Genomic DNA, 18,173 nt, shown 5'->3' with positions numbered 1-18,173 from the left:
TTTTCAACTTCTATAATATCATGCAACGTTAAAATTTTCAGCTCACATATCCTTATAGAAATTCACTGAAGGTAGACATTTGGTCTCAAAAATGTAAACGTGAATTTTGTTTTTATATTGCAACACTCCAGGCCGTAGCGGCGAACAATGTACAAGCATGTGCTCTGTGATCTAAACTGCAGACTAAAATCAAACTGAGAATCTTTTTATAAAAAGTGATCTGTTCTGTCACAATCTTGAAACAATGGCCTAAACATGGATTTTACCAGTTTCAAGATCTCCCAACCCCGGCCTCATCCCATGACCAACCCTCCCTATCAGCCTGCCTACATGGCCTGACACAAACTGTCCATCTTCTCTCCCAACCTATCTGCTCCTCCCAACTCACTGACCAATCCCCATGACTGCCACCCTGCATTCACTTATCACCATCCCACCTACCTTCCCCAACCCCACCCCTCCTCTCCCTATTTATTTCGGAGCTCCCTTCCCCCTTCCCATTTCTGAACGAAGGGTCCTGACCCAAAATGTCAACTTTCCTGCTCCTCTGATGCTGCCTGGCCTGCTGTGTTCCTCCAGCTTCACACTGTTATAAATATTTATCTTTCTACTTTTCAAATGCAGAAAGTAATAACCATATAAAAGGTCTTGTATTCATATTTTTCACAATCTCAGAGCACCTTACAGCTAGTCAAATACATTTAATATCTAATTAAAAGCTGTAATGTGAGAAATATTCCAATCAATTTGTGTACTGCATGCTCCTACAGGTAACCATTAGATAATGAACAAATCATTTATGATAACAACGTGGTCGAGCTCAACGAACACAGCAAGCCAAGCAGCATCTTAGGAGCACAAATGCTGACGTTTCGAGCCGGGACCCCTCATCAGAAATATGGGAGGGAGCGAGCGTTCTGAAATAAATAGGGAGAGGGGGACATCTGAGATGTACGGGAGTGGAATGTCTCATCCTGGGAGCAGATGCGGCGGAGGCGAAGGAACTGGGAATAAGGGATGGTATTTTTACAGAAAGGTGGGTGGGAGGAGGTGTTATCTCGGTAGCTGTGGGAGTTGGTGGGCTTGAAATGAATATCAGTTTCTAGGCGGTTGCCTGAGATGGAGACAGAGAGGTCCAGGGGGTGAGGGATGTGTTAGAGATGGTCCAAGTGAACTTGAGGTTGGTGAAGTGGATGAATTGTTCAAGCTCCTCTTGGGAGCACGAGGCAGCGCCGATACAGTCATCAATGTAACGAAGGAAGAAGTGGGGTTTAGGGCCAGTGTAGGTATGGAAGAGGGATTGTTCCATCAAACCGACAAAGTGGCAGGCATAGCTTGGGCCCATCAGGTACCCATGGCCACCTCCTTATCTCTGATACAAATCATTTATGATGTTTTACTGAGAGTAAGTAAAGGCCAGAAAATCAGGAGTAACTTCTTTTAAAACACCCAAGGTATTTCTACATGAACCTGAAACAGAAACTAGCTGGCATCCAAAAGCAGTACCACCAACAGAACAGCACTTCCACAGTACTTCGCTTTCAGTTTTCCTACAACGTATAAATGTCTGACTCAGATGTGAGTGTACTCCCAGCTGACGTTTTGGGCCAAGACCCTTCATCAGAAATGTGGGAGGGGGTGAGGGTTCTGAAATAAATAGGGAGGAGGGGGAGGTGGACTGAAGACGGATAAAGGAGAAGACAGGTGGAGAGGATACAGACAAGTTAGAGACACGGGGATGAAGCCGAGAGAGGTGAGCGTAGATGGGGAGGTATGGAGGGGATAGGTCAGTCCGGGGAGGACAGACAGGTCAAGGGGGCGGGATGAGGTTAGTTAACAGCAGTTAACCAATGCAACTGAAAGCTAGAGACTGTCAAGAGCTGTACCTATAAAAGAAGGTAGATACGCATTACAAAAACAAACATCTATCCGGCTCTGTTATGAAACCTCCACCAGTCTCCCAGGTAGCTCAATCCAAATCCGAACTAAACTTTGAGCAACAAAGCTTCAGCTCAGCTCACTCCCAGCTCTCTTGCTGAGATTCTTGAAATTATTATCCTTAATTACTGATACATTAAGTAGCAGAAACTGAATATCCTGCTTTATCCTATCAAAACTGTTCATAATTCTAAACACCCCCTATCTACATCCACCTATCGCCATCCCACCGACATTCCCCCAGCCCCAACCCCTTCCCTCTATTGTTTTCTCAGCTTCCTTCCCCGTCCCCAGTCCCAATAAAGGGCCTCCCCATCTACACTCACCTCTCTCAGCTTCATCCCCGTCTCTTTAACTTGTCTGTATCCTCTCCACCTGTCTTCTCCTTTATCCATCTTCAGTCCGCCTCCCCGTCCTCCCTATTTATTTCAGAACCCTCACCCCCACATTTGAGCTTTCTGCTGCCATAGGGTTAGGGTTATTCACGGTCGTTCTGCAGGCAGCATTTTCTCTTATTCTTCGCTGCTCAAAGAATAAGCCCAACTTCTGTAATCTTTCCTTGTATCTAAAATCCCTCACTCCTGTTATCATTCTAGTAAATCTCCTCCATACTCTCTCCAGGGCTCTGACATCCTTCCTTAGTTTGAAGGTGCCCAGAACTAAACACAATACTCCAAATGTGATGTGCCCAATGATTCGTCGAGGCCGAGCATCACTTCTTTGCTGCAGAATGTATAACATTTGTTTGCCTGTGAGTTCATTACAAACTTTGTGGGACAAAGAAAGCCCGAGGAATTTTATTTTCACTAAAGCTTCAAACATCTTTACATCAGATACTGAAGTATTTTGGAATGGGTCATTTCAGGTCCTCAATATCTGTGTTTCAATATTTCAGAAGCAACCCCCGGCTGGAGAGAAATGACATAGTTCCAAGAGTGAGGTAGTGCTCCAAAAGGTGTACATTGCAAGTTCAAGAACACTTTGACTACACAGATAATAAATCCACAACAAAAAAACCCATATCTTTACTTTGTAAAGCAATTAGCAATCATCATTCCTCAATTCTCCTTCTATTCCACCTACAGACAAAATCTGGCTTTACTAGGATCTTTTGAAGACTTAGTGTAATGAAAGGACGACTTTATTACGGTCCTTCACGTTTTCCCAATATTCCACATTTGAGCTTTCTGCTGCCATAGGGTTAGGGTTAGGGTTAGGGTTATTCACGGTTGTTCTGCAGGCAGCATTTTCAAAATTCAACTAGCCTCATCCCACGTCCAATCCTGCCTCTCATCCCCGCCTCCTTCACCCAACACTACCCGTCCATCTCCTTCCCCCATTTACCCCTCCCTTCCCACTGACCAATCCTGAGTCCCCCTATCTACATCCACCTATCGCCATCCCACCGACCTTCCCCCAGCCCCAACCCCTTCCCTCGATTGTTTTCTCAGCTTCCTTCCCTGTCCCCAGTCCCAATAAAGGGTCTAAGCCCAAAACATCAATTTTCCTGCTCCTCTGATGCTGTCTGGCCTGCTGTGTTCCTCCAGCTTCACACCGTGCTGCCTCTGACTCCAGCTCTGCAGTTCTTGCAATGTGCAAGTGATTTATAACCCCACTGCCAAGCCTCTTCCAAGAATGCCCACCTTGAAGTTGTCGTCCTCCTGCCCTGAAAAGACCTCAATGGATCTCTCATGTTGCAACCCACCGGTGATCTCCTCTGCCCTGAAGCTCTTTGATCACACACTGAAACAAACCCATTACCACAACCATATCTCCTTTGTCAGTACTTACCCACACAGTCGGATCATCCCCAATGGACTCCAAACAACGTTCAAGAGATCCCAATTTAGCTCAAACCACAACAACCGCTACCTGCAGTTCATCCAGAGGCTCCAGAAACTGTTTTATCTGCAGATCCTCAGATCCATGCTCGCAGTCTTGTGCTGGCGTCGCCTCACACTACAATCCACTTTACTCCAGCTCAGAGCCTCTCTCTCAGGCCTGCAAGGGACCTCTTCTGTTTTTCATTCTACGCAGGATCCATATCCTCAACTAACCCTTCTTCTCTGCCCTATTGGACGTCAAGGACTGTAATTACACCAAACTTGCTTACCACCAAACACAGGCCTCCTCCATCACTGCAGGCCCCAACCCTATCCAGGAGCTCCCTCTGAATTTGCCCGAAGCCATTAACCATTGCAGTCAGTTCGCCTTCTCCCAGTGAGGCTGCTGACGTAACTTCAGCCGACATTGTCCCCCTTACTTCCTCAGCTGCCAGCGCCATTTCCACTGATGCCACTTTTGCTTCCACCTATGTGACCACGCCAATAGACACACTCATTCCCGAGAGAGTCTCCACCCCACTCCCTGCTCTAACTCTACACAGAGCCCCAAACCCTGCCAGGATTTCACCGCCTCCACCACCCCCCCCCCAACCCCCTTCACTGAGGACGAACAGTCAGTCTCCAGCAAAAGGACTCACCTTCATTCCCCTACACCTAGACATCAAAGAATCCCCTTCACATTTGGATGTTAAACTCTTCTCCTGCTGAATCCGTGCCTATTTCTTTAACCACGAGTCTAACCCATCCTCTACAGACCCCTTCTCCCGCCTCCAACGCACACCATCTTCCACTCCACGGCCTCCTACCCTCCCTCAATCTCTTCATCTCCAAGTGCCATTGAGACATCAATCGCCTCAACCTCTCCAACCCGCTCTCTCACTCCAATCTCTCCCCAACGGAGCACGCAGCCCTCCATTTCAACTCCAAACCCACCATCAAACCTGCGGATAAGAGGAGTGCAGTAATGGTATGGTGCATCGACCTCTACATTATTGAAGCTGGGCCAACTCTTTGACACCTCCTCGATTATAATTTCACCCCGATCACCAGACCACTGTCTCTCAGTCAATCCATCTCCTAATCGGCCTTAGGAAACATCCTGCTCTCAGCCTCTGAACTCATCATTCCCATAACTCTGCACTGCCCATTTCTATCTGCTTCCCAAACCTGACTGCCCTGGTTGACCCATTGTCTCTGCTTGCTCCTGCCCCACTGAACTTTTCTCTGTGTACCTCGACTTTATCTTTCCCACCCCCACCACCTGGTCCAGGGCCTTCCCACCTATGCTCGGGACACCATCCACCTGCTCCAAGACTTTCAATTCCCTAACACCCCTAAAAATCTCATCTTCACCATGGATATCCAATCCCTGTACACTTGTATCCCCCAAGCAGATGGCCTAAAAGCCCTCTGATTCTTCCTCTCCCGCAGGCCCAACCAGTCCCCCTCCATCAACATCCTCATCCGCTTAACCAAAACTTATCCCTGCCCTCAACACCTTTTCCTTTCACTCCTCCCACTTCCAACAAACCAAAAGGGTGGCAATGGGCACCCGTATGGGTCCAAGCTATCTCTGCCTCCTCGTAGCGTACGTAGAGTGGTCCGTCTTTCACTGTTACACCTGCACGATCCCTCACCTTGTCCTCCACTACATTGACGACTGTATCAGCGCTGCCTCATGCTCCCATGAGGAGCTTGTTTCATCAACTTTACTAACGCCTTTCACCCCAACCTCAAATTCACTTGGATCATCTCTGATACATGCCTCCCCTTCCTGGACCTCCGTTTCCATCTCCTCTAACTGTCCCAGCACCGACATCTATTTCAAACCCACTGACCCCCACAGGTACCTGGACTACACCTCTTCTCACCCTTCCTCCTGCAAGAATGCAATCCCTTATTCCCAATTCCTCCACATCATCTGCTCCCAAGATGGAGCATTCCACTCCCACAACATCCCAGATGTCGTCTTACTTCAAAGACTGCAATTTCTCCCTCCGTTGACCAAAAGTGCCCTCAACTGCATTTCTCGCATTTCTGCCCTCAAAACCCCTCCCCCCAACAAAAATAAAGACAGAGTCCCCGGTCCTCACATATCACCCCACCAACCTGCGAATCATGCTCCTCCACTTCCGCTACCTACAATCTGGCCCCACAACCAAGAGATATTTCCCTCCACACCCCTATCTGCCTTTCATCGGGACCGCTCTGCAACTCCCTTGTTCATTGCACACGCCCCAAAAAAACCCACCTCCCTCGGCACCTTTCCCTGCAACCACAGGAGGAACTATACATGCCCCTACACCACCTCTCTCACCTCCATATAAGGCCCAAGACAAACTCTCCATATCCAACAGGGGTTCACCTGTACATCCTCCAACCTGGTCTGCTGTATCCTGTCTAGTGGTGAACCAAACGTAGACTTGGTGACAGATTTGAGGAGCACCTGGGCTCCGTACACTATAATCATCATCTTCCGGTTGCTAACCATTTTAACTCTCTCTCCCATTCCCTGGGTGACCTGTCCATCCTGGGCCTCTTCCAGTGCTACAATGACACCACACGCAAACTGGAGGAGCAACACCTTACACATTCCACCTCGGGAACCTACAGTCCGATGGCCTAAACGTAGAATTCACCAGTTTCTAAACCTCCCCACCCCAGCCTCAATTCTCTCTCTAATCCCCACCTCCTTGACCTGTCCATCTCCTGCCCCACCTATCCACTCGACCATTCCACTGACCAATTCCCACTACCCCTACCTGCATCCACCTTTCGCCAACCCATCTACCTTCCCCCAGCCCCAACCTCTTCCTTCTATTTATTTCCAAGCTCCCTTCCCCCTCCCCAGTTCTGGAGGGGGGTCTAGGCCTAAAACGTTGACTGTCCTGCTCCTCTGATGCTGTCTGAACTACTGTATTCCTCCAGCTCCACATTGTATCGACTCGGACTCCAGCATCTGCAGTTCTTGCTATCTCCTTACACAATGGACAGTTAGAATCTAAAATCTATCATTTGTTACAAAATATGTCAGCCAACTTTGTGGATTCAAGTTGGATTTATAACAAAAACACAAGTATTGAGGACCTGAAATGACACATTCCAAAATGCTCTAATCCACTGAGTAAAAACGTTTGATGTTTCAGTTCTAAGGAAGGGTCACCAGACCCAAAATGTTGACTGATTTCTCTTCAAAAATGCTGCTAGACCTGCTCAGCTTTTCCAGCAATTTCTGTTTTGTTTCTGATTTATTGCATCCGCAGTTCTTTTGGTTTTTATTTATAACTCAATGCCAGCTTTATCAGTAATGTCGGCGAACAACTATAATTAACTGATTTTCTGTAGCAGATTTCCCAACTGGTTCAGTGGATTCAAACCCATTCCAAATGGTCAAGTAGCAGAATTCTAAACTACTGTGCCAACCAATCACACCCACACTACAGCCAGTCAATCTTTTAAGGTTCATGAGGGATCGACGACGAAAGATCTTGGAAAAGAAGTCAAGTTAAATGGATTCCACAAGTCACAGACCATTCCTGCAATAGCATGTTTATACAATGCCACTATGAAACTCAGTGAAAGTTTTGTTGTCTGAGCTATGTGGCATTGTCATCACTTCCTAAGTCATCCTGTAACTAATATTTTAGTTCTATAAGAACAAGCTAGTGTGGCTCAAAAAGGTTTAGTTCCTCGAGTTCATTTGGGACCCATAAACAAAGAGTCAATCTTTGATCATTGGTTCAGAGGTGGTAATAATCTTGTGGTATTATCACTAGATTATTAATCTTTGATTTGGGGGCCCAGGTTTGTATCCCACCACAGCATAGTGGAATTTGAATTCAATAAAAATATGGAATTATGAGCCTAATGATGATCATAAATCCATCTGTTAGAAAAACCCATCTGGTTCACCCATGCTCTTCAGGGAAGGAAACAGCCATCCCTAACAGTGCTGGCCTACATGTGACTCCAGACCCATAGCAATGTGGTTGACTCTCAACAATCCTCTGGGGAATTAGTGATGGTCAATAACTGCTGGCCCAGTCAATGACAACCTCAGCCTGTGAAAGAATAATAACAAAGTGATGCTTTACTCGATCAAATGCAACCTTGACATCAAGGTTGGTCATTCTCACCTCACCTCTGGAATCCAGCTCATTTATCCATGTTTGAACAAAAGCTTCAGAGAGGTCAGGAGCTGAGTTGCCCTGGCAGAACCCAAACTGGGTGTCAGTGAGCAGGTTAATGCTGAACTGCTTGACAGCCTATTGATGACACTTTTGATCACTTTACTGATTTTGAGAGCAGTTTGATGGGGCAGTAACTGGCTTGGCTGGATTAGTCTTGCTTTTTGTATACAGGACACAACACAAGGGTAACTTTACACATTTTTGAGCAGATACCAGAGCTGTTATACTGAAATAGTACCGAAGACTTGTGCTCCAAAGCCTGCCGCTTGTACTATTGTCAGTATCAACCACTATCAGTGCTATTGTGAGAAAGTTATCAGGGCCCATGGCTGTTGCAGTATCTAGTGCCTCTAACCATTTCTTGATGTCATGTGGAGTGAATTGAAATGGCTGATGACTGGTATCTGTAACGCTGGGGACCACTGGAGGAGGCCAACATAGATCATCCACAGGGCACTTCTGGCTGAAGATTGCTGCAAATGCTTCTGCCATATCTTTTACACTGATGTGCTGGGTTCTTCCATCATTGAGGATGGGGATTTGTAGAGCCTCCTCCTCCTCTTGTCCACCACCATTCACGACTAGATGTGGCAAGACTGCAGAGGTTAGATCAGATCCATTGGTTGCAGGATCTTTTAGCTCTGTCTATCACTTGCTGCTTAACATGCAAGTCATCCTGTTTGGTGGCTTCACTAGGTTATACCTGGTGCTGCTCCTGGCATGCCACTCTGCATTCTCCACTGAACCAGGCTTGACGGTAATGTTTGAGTTGGGGAATATGCTGGGCCGTGAGGTTACAGATTGTGATGGAGTATAATTCTGCTGCTGTTGATGGCTCAGAGTGCCTTACAGATGCCTAGTCTTAAGTAGCTAGATCTGTTTCATGTCTGTCCCACGTAGCACAGTGATAATACCTTACATCATGTTGTGGGGTACAATCCACGCAAAGGTAGGACTTCATAAGGTCTGTACATTGGTCACTCTTACCAATACTGTCATGGACAGATACATCTGTGGCAAGAGGGAGATCAAGTGTGTTCTCCTATTGCTGGTTCCCTCATCACCTGCTGTCAAACTAGATCTACAGCAATGTCCTTCAGGACCCAACCAGCTTGATCTGTAGTACTGCTGCCGAGAAATTTTTGCTTATGGAGACTGAAATTCCCTACTTAGAGTAAACTCTTCGCCCTCTCTACCTTCAGTGCTCCCTCCAGGTGTTGTTCAATATAGAGGAGCACAGGGTCATCAGCTGAAGGAGAATAATACATGGTCATCAGCAGGAGGTTTCCTTGCCCATGTTTAATGTGATGCCATGAGATTTCATGGGGTCCAGAGTCAAAGGTCAGGACTCCCAGGATAACTCCTTCCTGACTGTATATCACTGTGCTGTCATGTCTGCTGGATCAGTCCTGCTAGTGGGGCAGGGCATATTCAAGGTTGGTGATGTCTGGGTCACTGTTTATAAGGCTTGGCTGCATGAGAATAATGATGTCAGGAAGTTGGTTGAGTAGTGTAAGACAGTTGTTCCAATTTTTTCACCAGCCTCCTAATGATAGTAAGGAGGACTGTGCAGGGTTGACAGAGCTGCTTTGACTTGTTGTTTCAGATGCTCAGGTCTATGCTGGGTGGCCCATCTGGTTTCATACAGTTTTTGTAAGGAAGCGTTTGACATGAGTGACTTGTTTGCCCTTTTCAGAAGGTGGTTGAGAGTTAGCTACATTTGTGTGTATCTGGAGTCACATATAGGCCAGACTCAGAACATTACCCGAATTTCTGGATTAATAGTCTCGCTACAATACTAAGCCATCGCCACTTTCACTTCAGTATTCATCAACCACAAAAGATCCTCAATTAGCAGGGAGCAGAAAAGTCATCTACATGCCTTCCCAGCTGGGAATCTACATCAACATGGAAGCAGGAGGGTGAGAGAGTCCAACACACCATCCTCCTGCCAATTTAAATGCCCTTTTTGCCAACAAAACATTAGTGGCGACAGAGCAAGATTTCAACAAAAACACTATATTCTTTCTGCGCACAGTCCAGTAGATGCTTCCCAAATGAGAGTAAATATTCACCACCATACACCCCCTGACCCAATCTGGAACTAAAACAGCCCTCATATGCCGAAAGCCAGGTGCTAAGGAGTCAAGTTGCAAGGCCTGTTAACAGGTTTTTGAAATGCATTTAAAAATGGCTCTCAAATTCCTGCCTCAATCAGATCCTGTCATTGTAACACACAATGGTTCCACCTCTATGTCCTTTTGTGGATGTGGAAGTAAATTTACAACTTCCATCATACGAAATACATTCAAATGAAGCTGTGTAAGCCAGAAAAATGGTCTTAAGGTGGGACATGAAGAAGATACGAATAGCAGCCATAATGCCAAGGAGGGAGAGTGGCTCACTACAGATACGAGGGTCACCCACCCCCTTACAGCATAAAAACGCCATCATCCAGGGGTGTAATATCAAAGACCTGAGATATGAACATTTCCTGTACTTAAACATGGCTCCTTTACATTTTCCTGCATTGTGTTCTGGCTTGAGTACAAATCAACATGCAAATGCATTCCAGAACAGAACCTGAGACTGCCTGTAGTGCACCACCATGTGAAAATGCTGATGTTACAAAATATCCCCAGGTCTCAGGTTTAATACCTCAGCATTTCTCAAAGCAGGAAATACATTTTGAGATCAGCCACTGAATACCGCATTAGACAATGGAGACCAAATACCAATTTTAACTGCTCTTCTAACACAAAGCAATAAAAATTGGAGTTTTTTGTAGACAAGAGGAAAAAAAACCACTGGGAGAGCCCAAAGAAGATGCCAATATAAACAATTCCAAGGGCAATCAGCAACATGCTGAAGAGGCAGTTCTCCTGCAATGAATCTTTCCTATTAATTATTTTGAAGTATAGGAAAGATCAATTAGTTGATTTCACAGGCAATCTCAGGACTATTTCATTTAAAACCAAGCATTAAGTCCAAAATCACATACTGCAGACACCACGAATAGTCAAAATAGTTATGTGGTTAGACCCTAAAGACATGCTCTAAAGACATATTTAAAACTGCGCAAAGATTAAAACAAATTAATGTAGGAATAAACTTATGATATACATACAGATTAGTCTGGAACTCAGAACTTTAAATCGAGGCGTAAAATAGAAGTATAGTTACCTAGAATGAGCCATGTTCCTGTATAAATGAAGTTTACTGTCTACATTACCAGCTATATTTAAATGGTTATGGAATTTTCAATAATGTAATCTCAGTTTACGATTCAGCTCACATACATGGTCAAGTAGCTGAAATCTAATTTGATCAATAGCAAACTCTGACTCATCATACAACATACCTTGATAACCTTTTCCACTCCTGATGAACAGATCATGTATGAATGAGGATTAAAGCGCACTTGATTGACAATGGAACGATGGCCCTTCAGCACCATAAAAGCACCATTCACAATTCTGGCAGGGCCTCCTGCAAGAAAGTTTACAGCAGAAGAATAGATAGATATCATCTTGACTTTAAACAGTTGTAAATGTCATTATTTTTGACACATTAGACTCCTGAGCATAGTCATTCACATATTTGGTCTATATCAGTCAACCAAAATAATTTGGAATGCCAACCATCATATACTTTGTCAAAATTACTGAGGTGCACTGCTGTATTCAATAATGCAATGAAAAAAGAAAGTTGAGCTTATTCAACTGCTCAGAGGTTCAATCAGTTACTTGGAGACTATATTCAAATCTACAATTAAATCTTCATTCTTCTTGCTGACAAGATTCCTAAAAGCTAACTATCCTCTCCCTCCATGACTCCCAACATTCTAAAAGCAAAGTGGCACAGTAACTTTCTTGCTGCACGGTTAATGTTAGAAAACAATTTATATTCATAAACAATGTGCAAGACAGTGCAGGGCAACCCTTTGTGAGCTCTCTACAGCAAATCTCAGTCGCACATTTCTTACAATGGCTCTGCACTTTTAAACCTCAATTCTAAGTCTGCTAAAATTCTAACAATGTTCCCTTAAACCTACTTGCAAGAACGGCTTCTTCCCTGCTGTTATTAGACTTCTGAATAGACCTGTCAAATTTCAAAGCCAATGTGGATTTTGCTTCTTGTGCGCCTTCTTTGCAGCCATAACTTTGTATTCCTCACTCTATTTAGTCACCCTATGATCTTTGTGTGTTATGATCTGCCTGTACTGCACACAAAACTTTTCACTATACCTAGGTACATATGACAATAATTAATCAAATCAACAATATACAATATTATGCACATCTACCACAAGTAAACATTTTTATGGCTGCTGAGCAGAATGTAGACTGGCAGTTTAGCTCTCTCGGCGAGAGTCCCAGACCATCTGAAGGATGAGACGTGGCTGAATTCTGCATGTCCTAGAGCAACTGGCCTCTGAAGTTGAAGTTGGATCCTTCTGGGAGGATACCAGGAGCAGCAACAACCCAGGCTAGATCTGTAAACCTAGACAGAGACATTGTTGCTCTTCCTGCCTCCACAAAAGTCAAGTCAAAGTTAACGTAATGCTCCACAAAGCAAGGTCCTCCCAGTTCTGACCAAGAATGCCACAGGGAATGCCTATTTTGTTATCGCATATGGCAAACAGCTGGGGTCCTTCTTTAGGCAGTTGTTTGGTACACTAACATGAGGACCTCAAACAATGTCATGACTAGGATGCAACAAGATGTTGTATTCCATTTTAAAGGTGCTCCTGTTAAGATGGGTGAAGGCCCATTAGATTCATGTCCTAATTTTAGCTCCACGTGCTTATTTTGAGCTCACAGTAAACTCAATCTGTCAATTTCCACCGATTTCTGCATAAAACGAGCCTGGGCAGTTACTGACAGGCACAAATTCACACCAAAGTCTATCAAAATTTGTTACAAATTAGTAATGTCATCCAAAAGAGATCACAAAAGATTGTTTCCTGGGGAGGAAAATATAAAATCACAGGAACCTTATAACAGCAATTTTGGGTGTTTTCTTTATCATACAAAGCACACCAAAATTTATTTATACCATCCAAAGGATACAAATACTGCTATTTTCCAACAAATCACCACAAAACACTTTTGCTTAGACTTCTCTACCCATCCCTCTGACATCTGAGTCACTTTCCCAGAGCAACATGACTGTAAAGAGAGAAGTAGAGAAAGTGACAGGAAGAAGTAAATCTACATCCCTCCATTTTGTGGTGCTATTCATTCACAAGCCAAAGAAGCAACGTTTTCATTTCATTTTGTCAATCAACATGAATACAGAATTCATACTGTTTGTGAGAAAAGGCATACTCCCTTAAGCACCTTTCTTTCAAGCAGTAATAGATTATAATATTTCTAGGCTAATGTTTTTTAAAAAAAGATGAATAAATGGAGAAGAAAATGGGAAAATTTTACTCAATCATTAATAGGATCAGGTTAGAGATTTAATTCCATGCTCTTGTCATAATGACATCCTTAAATTTATAATATGAATTTTTGTATGTACACTTACAACAGAACCGGTCTAGGAAATTTGTTGCACTGTAAATACACCACCTTGCCAATGGTGACATAGGGCTAAATCTTAAATCCTCTGGATCATAGAGAAACCAGAAGCACTACCAGAGCTGTACACTGTGACCCCACTGATGTCCACATGTGCTGACCTTTGGGGGAACTGCATGAGAACTGTGAACTTCCCGTGGGCAATTCCCTTGCTCCCAGGGCCCACTGCAGATCTTATGACTTTGAGTAACATTAAAGCATTTACCCAAACCTAGGCTCTTGCATCCTATCCATTTATCTTACACAGCCACCATCTTCCATCCTATCCACTTACCCTAGCGATCAATAACGTTCAAACTGGACCTTTAAAACTTAAGACTGCAAGTGTCATCCAAAGGGAGTTTGTTCTATCTTTCCCCAGTTTTACTCCACTACGATAGAGCTGTCTGGAGGATGCTGCAGTCTATATGATTGCGGCTATTCAGACAATTAGGTCATAATAACCCTATTAGCAGTAAAACATCATTACAGATTGACAAGTCTACATAAACAATTCCATTATACCTGTGGGAAATTAGTATTGGACAAGGTTGGGAGAAAACACATCTCTACGCAAGATGCTTAATTTATTGGCACTGTGTATCATTCTAATTTGTTCAAAGGCCACGAGAGAGAATTCAAATAGAATAGGCCAGATCTTGATGCAGGTGGACAACTTGAGAATTATCCAAGGAACTGCTTATTCTGGACCCTTCAGCTTAGTTTTCAATATTCTGCAACATAATTTGCTGCAGGAGCATCTCCTTAACTGATGCAACTTCAGGATCAAGTATGATCCAGAGGAACAACCAAGAAGAGGGTAAATTAACAAGCAAATCAGGTAGAAGAGGAAAACGGAGGGAAAGAAAGATTAGATTAAGATTGCATAAAAATATAAAGAGAAAAAAAGAAACATATACTGACAATTTAGAACCTGAAGAATGCCCAAAGTTTAAACTGTAACTTAATTCCATCACATTACAAAGATCACCAAATGGGCAGAGATAGTAGAAACTGCAGATGCTGGAGAATCTGAGATAGCAAGGTGCACAGCTGGATGAACACAGCAGGAGCAGGAAATCTGATGTTTCGGGTCTCGACCCTTCTTCAGAAAATTGGCAGTTGCTTTCTTAACCACCACAGTTTACTCTCCATGATGAGTTTAATAGGCAACTGACATGCAAATCCAGCAAATTCTTAAAAATAAACAGGTGAGGATGTGGGTGACATACCTTTGGTGCAAAGCAAACAATGAAATGTCGTAAAATCAATCAGTACATTCTGGAGATTCAGAATTCATGATGTACCTCAAGCCTCTGAAGGGACTGGATGATTTACACATTAATAACATTGTTTCCTGACAACAACACCTTTTTTTCACACCTTCACAATCTAGTTCAACCAGAGGGCAGGTGAAACACTATACTCCAGTCACATTATGGAATGCTAGGCTTGAGCAAAAAGTATCCAATTACCAATTTTTCTTACCAGCTGGTATTTAAAATTATAGTGATAATCACCTGTAAAATAATAGATGTCAAAAAGCTAATGCTCAAAAGTCCACAAGGTATAATCTAATATAGTCAGTTGCTGCGAACTGATACTTCAAGTGTCATGGCCTTTCCTACATCAAACATGCCTGTAATGCACTAAAGGCTTCTCCCAGTGCACATCTGAAACAAATACAATAAGAAAACTAAGTGTTCACATCACTGGCAAGAACCAAATACAAACTCAATAGTCATACGGCACTGCCATTGGCAGAAGTTACCATTGCAGTTAAAAGCAAGCAAGACACGTTCCAGTGAGAGATCTGAAAGCTCAAAATATCTAGACAGCAATTGTTGACGATGTCTTGAATTTACCACAACTTAAATCAGTGTTTAAAAACATCAAGGAAGTATACAGACTGCTATCAGATAACCATGGTATTACAGTATTAAATACTTCTTTAGAATTGTTCGTCATCAGGATTGTAATTATTTTATAATCATTGAAAACAGCTTTTCCGGATATCCCCATATTTCTTTTTCTACGTGGGGAAAATGGGAAGTATCAAACCTATTGAAATGATGCAATGAAACAGAAAAATAAATTGCTGGCATCGTGCACCTTTCAATGATCTCAGAACAATGAGTCTGTTGTTATGCAGGAAATGTCAAACTATGTGCAGCAATGTCCCACCACATCACAATACTAGATAAACAACAGAGGACTCTTGGAACTAACAACTCATCTGAAATGTAGCACCTTCTAAGTACCTGCAAATGGCATGTGGGGCTGAATGATCTACTTAAATGCCTGGCATGGGACTTGGACACACAATCAACAGCCATTGAGGCAAGGCTTAATTGGTACACCAATATTTATATTAAAGGATGCACATTAAAAAGCTGATAGAAGGGACACTTGTGGTGCAACTGTAGTAACCCTACCCTGGGACCAAAACACCTGGGTTAAAGTCTCACCTACTCCAGAGGTGTGTAACAACATCTCTGAACAGGTTGAATAGAAAAGTAGGTTAAAAAGCTGATAGATGTAATCAGTGGTGATCACCAAGCTAGTAGCTACACTTATTTAGGCGACAGCCTTCGCCGTTATCCATCAGGGTGTCAAATTTACATTGTCTGGAATACATACAAATTCTAAAAACAAAACCCAAAGAACTGCAGATGCTGAAAATCAGGAACAAAAACAGAAATTGTAAAAGAGTTCCGAAAAAGGGTCACTAGACCCAAAAGTTTGCTTTCTCTCCACAAGCAATGCCAGACCTGCTGAGCTTTCCCAGCAATTTCCATGTTTGCTGTTGTTGCATGTCAATTGTTAGACAGGATAACAACAGGCTACTCAGAATTCACTGAAATACATTTTTGACAGTTTTCATTTATTTATGAACATTTTTATGATAATTAAAACATTTTTAGTCTGCCTTTTATTCCAGTTTATCTTCAGAAGAACCATCTAATCAGAAATGCATAAAGGCAAAATACTACAGATGCTGGAAATCGAAAACAAAAAACGCTGTAGAAACTTCCTCGGTCAACTCTGGTTCTCTCTCTCCACTGATGCTGCCAGACCTGCTGAGTTTCTCCAGTGTTCTGTGTCTTGTAAGAGAATTGTAAGATATACCTGAGGGCTAACTCTGAACATTTGCTATGTATTATTTGAATTCCAATATTTGCATTCTATTTCTTGCTTCAAGTTGATTATGAAGTTGTTTGGCTCTCCTAAATTAGTTCAGGTTCTGCAGTCAACTCGGGTATAGCTTCTACAATGGAGCTCTTTTCAGAATACTTAACACATTTTGCTTTGTGAGGAGGAGTGGAGCAAGGAGATTTAAATAGGCTAGAGAAGGGAAAAAAATCCCCACATTCAATAAATTAACTTTTCCTTACCCAAAATGGTGGAGAAACATTTTCCAATTTGAAATTCAGAGCTGCTGTCAAGGACTAGAGATATTTGTTAAAATTTCCCATTGCTTGAATGAGACTACTAAAGGTAAGGTTAAACAATGTAAAGTTTTGTACACCATCACTAGAAGACTGATTAAATCCACTTCAAGAAGGCCTTTACAGTTGGAAGATCAAGGACACTCATCTCATTAGCCCAGGCTTGCACTAAAACAAAACTTCACAGTCAAGTTTGACAAAGAAAAGCAAATTCATTCCAGTCATTATGCATTTGGAAAAAATGTCTACACAAATATCAGCCAGAGTTTCTCTTCCAAAACAGCTATCATATATTCTTTATATTCCACAAAATGAGATTAAAAAGAATCAGAGTAAATCACAGAAGGTTAATTTATAACTCACCTGTCTCCAAACTGGAAGGTATGCGCCACATGTACAGATTAAAGTCATCTGAACCAGACAGAACAAACTGTAACAAAAGAAACAGCAGATTGCTTATCTTGTAAAGGTTAAGTTTAGAAAACTTGCAGATAGGAAAGTTAAATCACAAAGAAACTTCAATGTAGATAAATCCAAGAGGACACATAACAGACTAGATAGGCCAAGAGGCCTGTTTCTGCAGCTTACAATTTATGTAACTTAAATTCTATTACACCCCTTAAGAAAGCATTTTATGGTTTCCTTGGCCTTTTATTTTTATAAATATATATTGTTGGCTACTCATTTTTTTAGGAGAAAGTTTCACAATTGAAACAATTAAACTGCTTTCATTGGTCAAAGATCAATACTATACAAAACATGGAAATGTTATTGACTCAGCTCTGTAGTTTTCTCATCACTAACACAAACAGCAGCAGTATTAGTCTTAAACTAGAAGTCAAGTTAGTTCAAAAGTTATGCACCATTAAAACCAATACATTGCCTTAACCAATTATGAATTCTACAAAGCCCTTGTCACCTCATTCCAAACCTGATGTTTGAACCTGCAAAAGGTATACATGTGATTTACAGAACTAGCTTTCCAAATCAGTAAACTGTCACAAATGGGCTTTTCAGTATATAAAAGCAATTAAGTTCACTCTACAGCCAAAACAAAGACATGAAACTTGAATCAAACAAGTTGCGAAGTGTAGATGTTTAGACGGCCCCAGGTGCCCTTGTACAGTGACTGAAGGTGAACATGCAGGTGCAGCAAGACATTAGGAAGGCTAATGGAAATGTTGGCAT

At 42.7% G+C, this 18,173-nt stretch overlaps 1 protein-coding gene across 1 annotated transcript in view; it reads right to left on the bottom strand.

Moving 5' to 3' along the window:
- Window positions 1-18,173, bottom strand: part of dcaf5 (ddb1 and cul4 associated factor 5) — an 86,050-nt gene that overhangs the window by 6,838 nt on the left and 61,039 nt on the right. The window contains exons 7-8 of the mRNA XM_048537916.2: window positions 17,349-17,415; window positions 11,334-11,461 (exon numbers count right to left, since the gene is read on the bottom strand). Of these exons, the coding sequence (XP_048393873.2) occupies window positions 11,334-11,461; window positions 17,349-17,415 (195 nt within the window). The remainder of the gene's footprint in view (window positions 1-11,333; window positions 11,462-17,348; window positions 17,416-18,173) is intronic.

This window comes from Stegostoma tigrinum, chromosome 10, assembly GCF_030684315.1.
Source record: "Stegostoma tigrinum isolate sSteTig4 chromosome 10, sSteTig4.hap1, whole genome shotgun sequence".
NCBI classification, from domain to species: Eukaryota; Metazoa; Chordata; class Chondrichthyes; order Orectolobiformes; family Stegostomatidae; genus Stegostoma; species Stegostoma tigrinum.
This window is presented reverse-complemented; position numbering and strand designations above follow the sequence as displayed.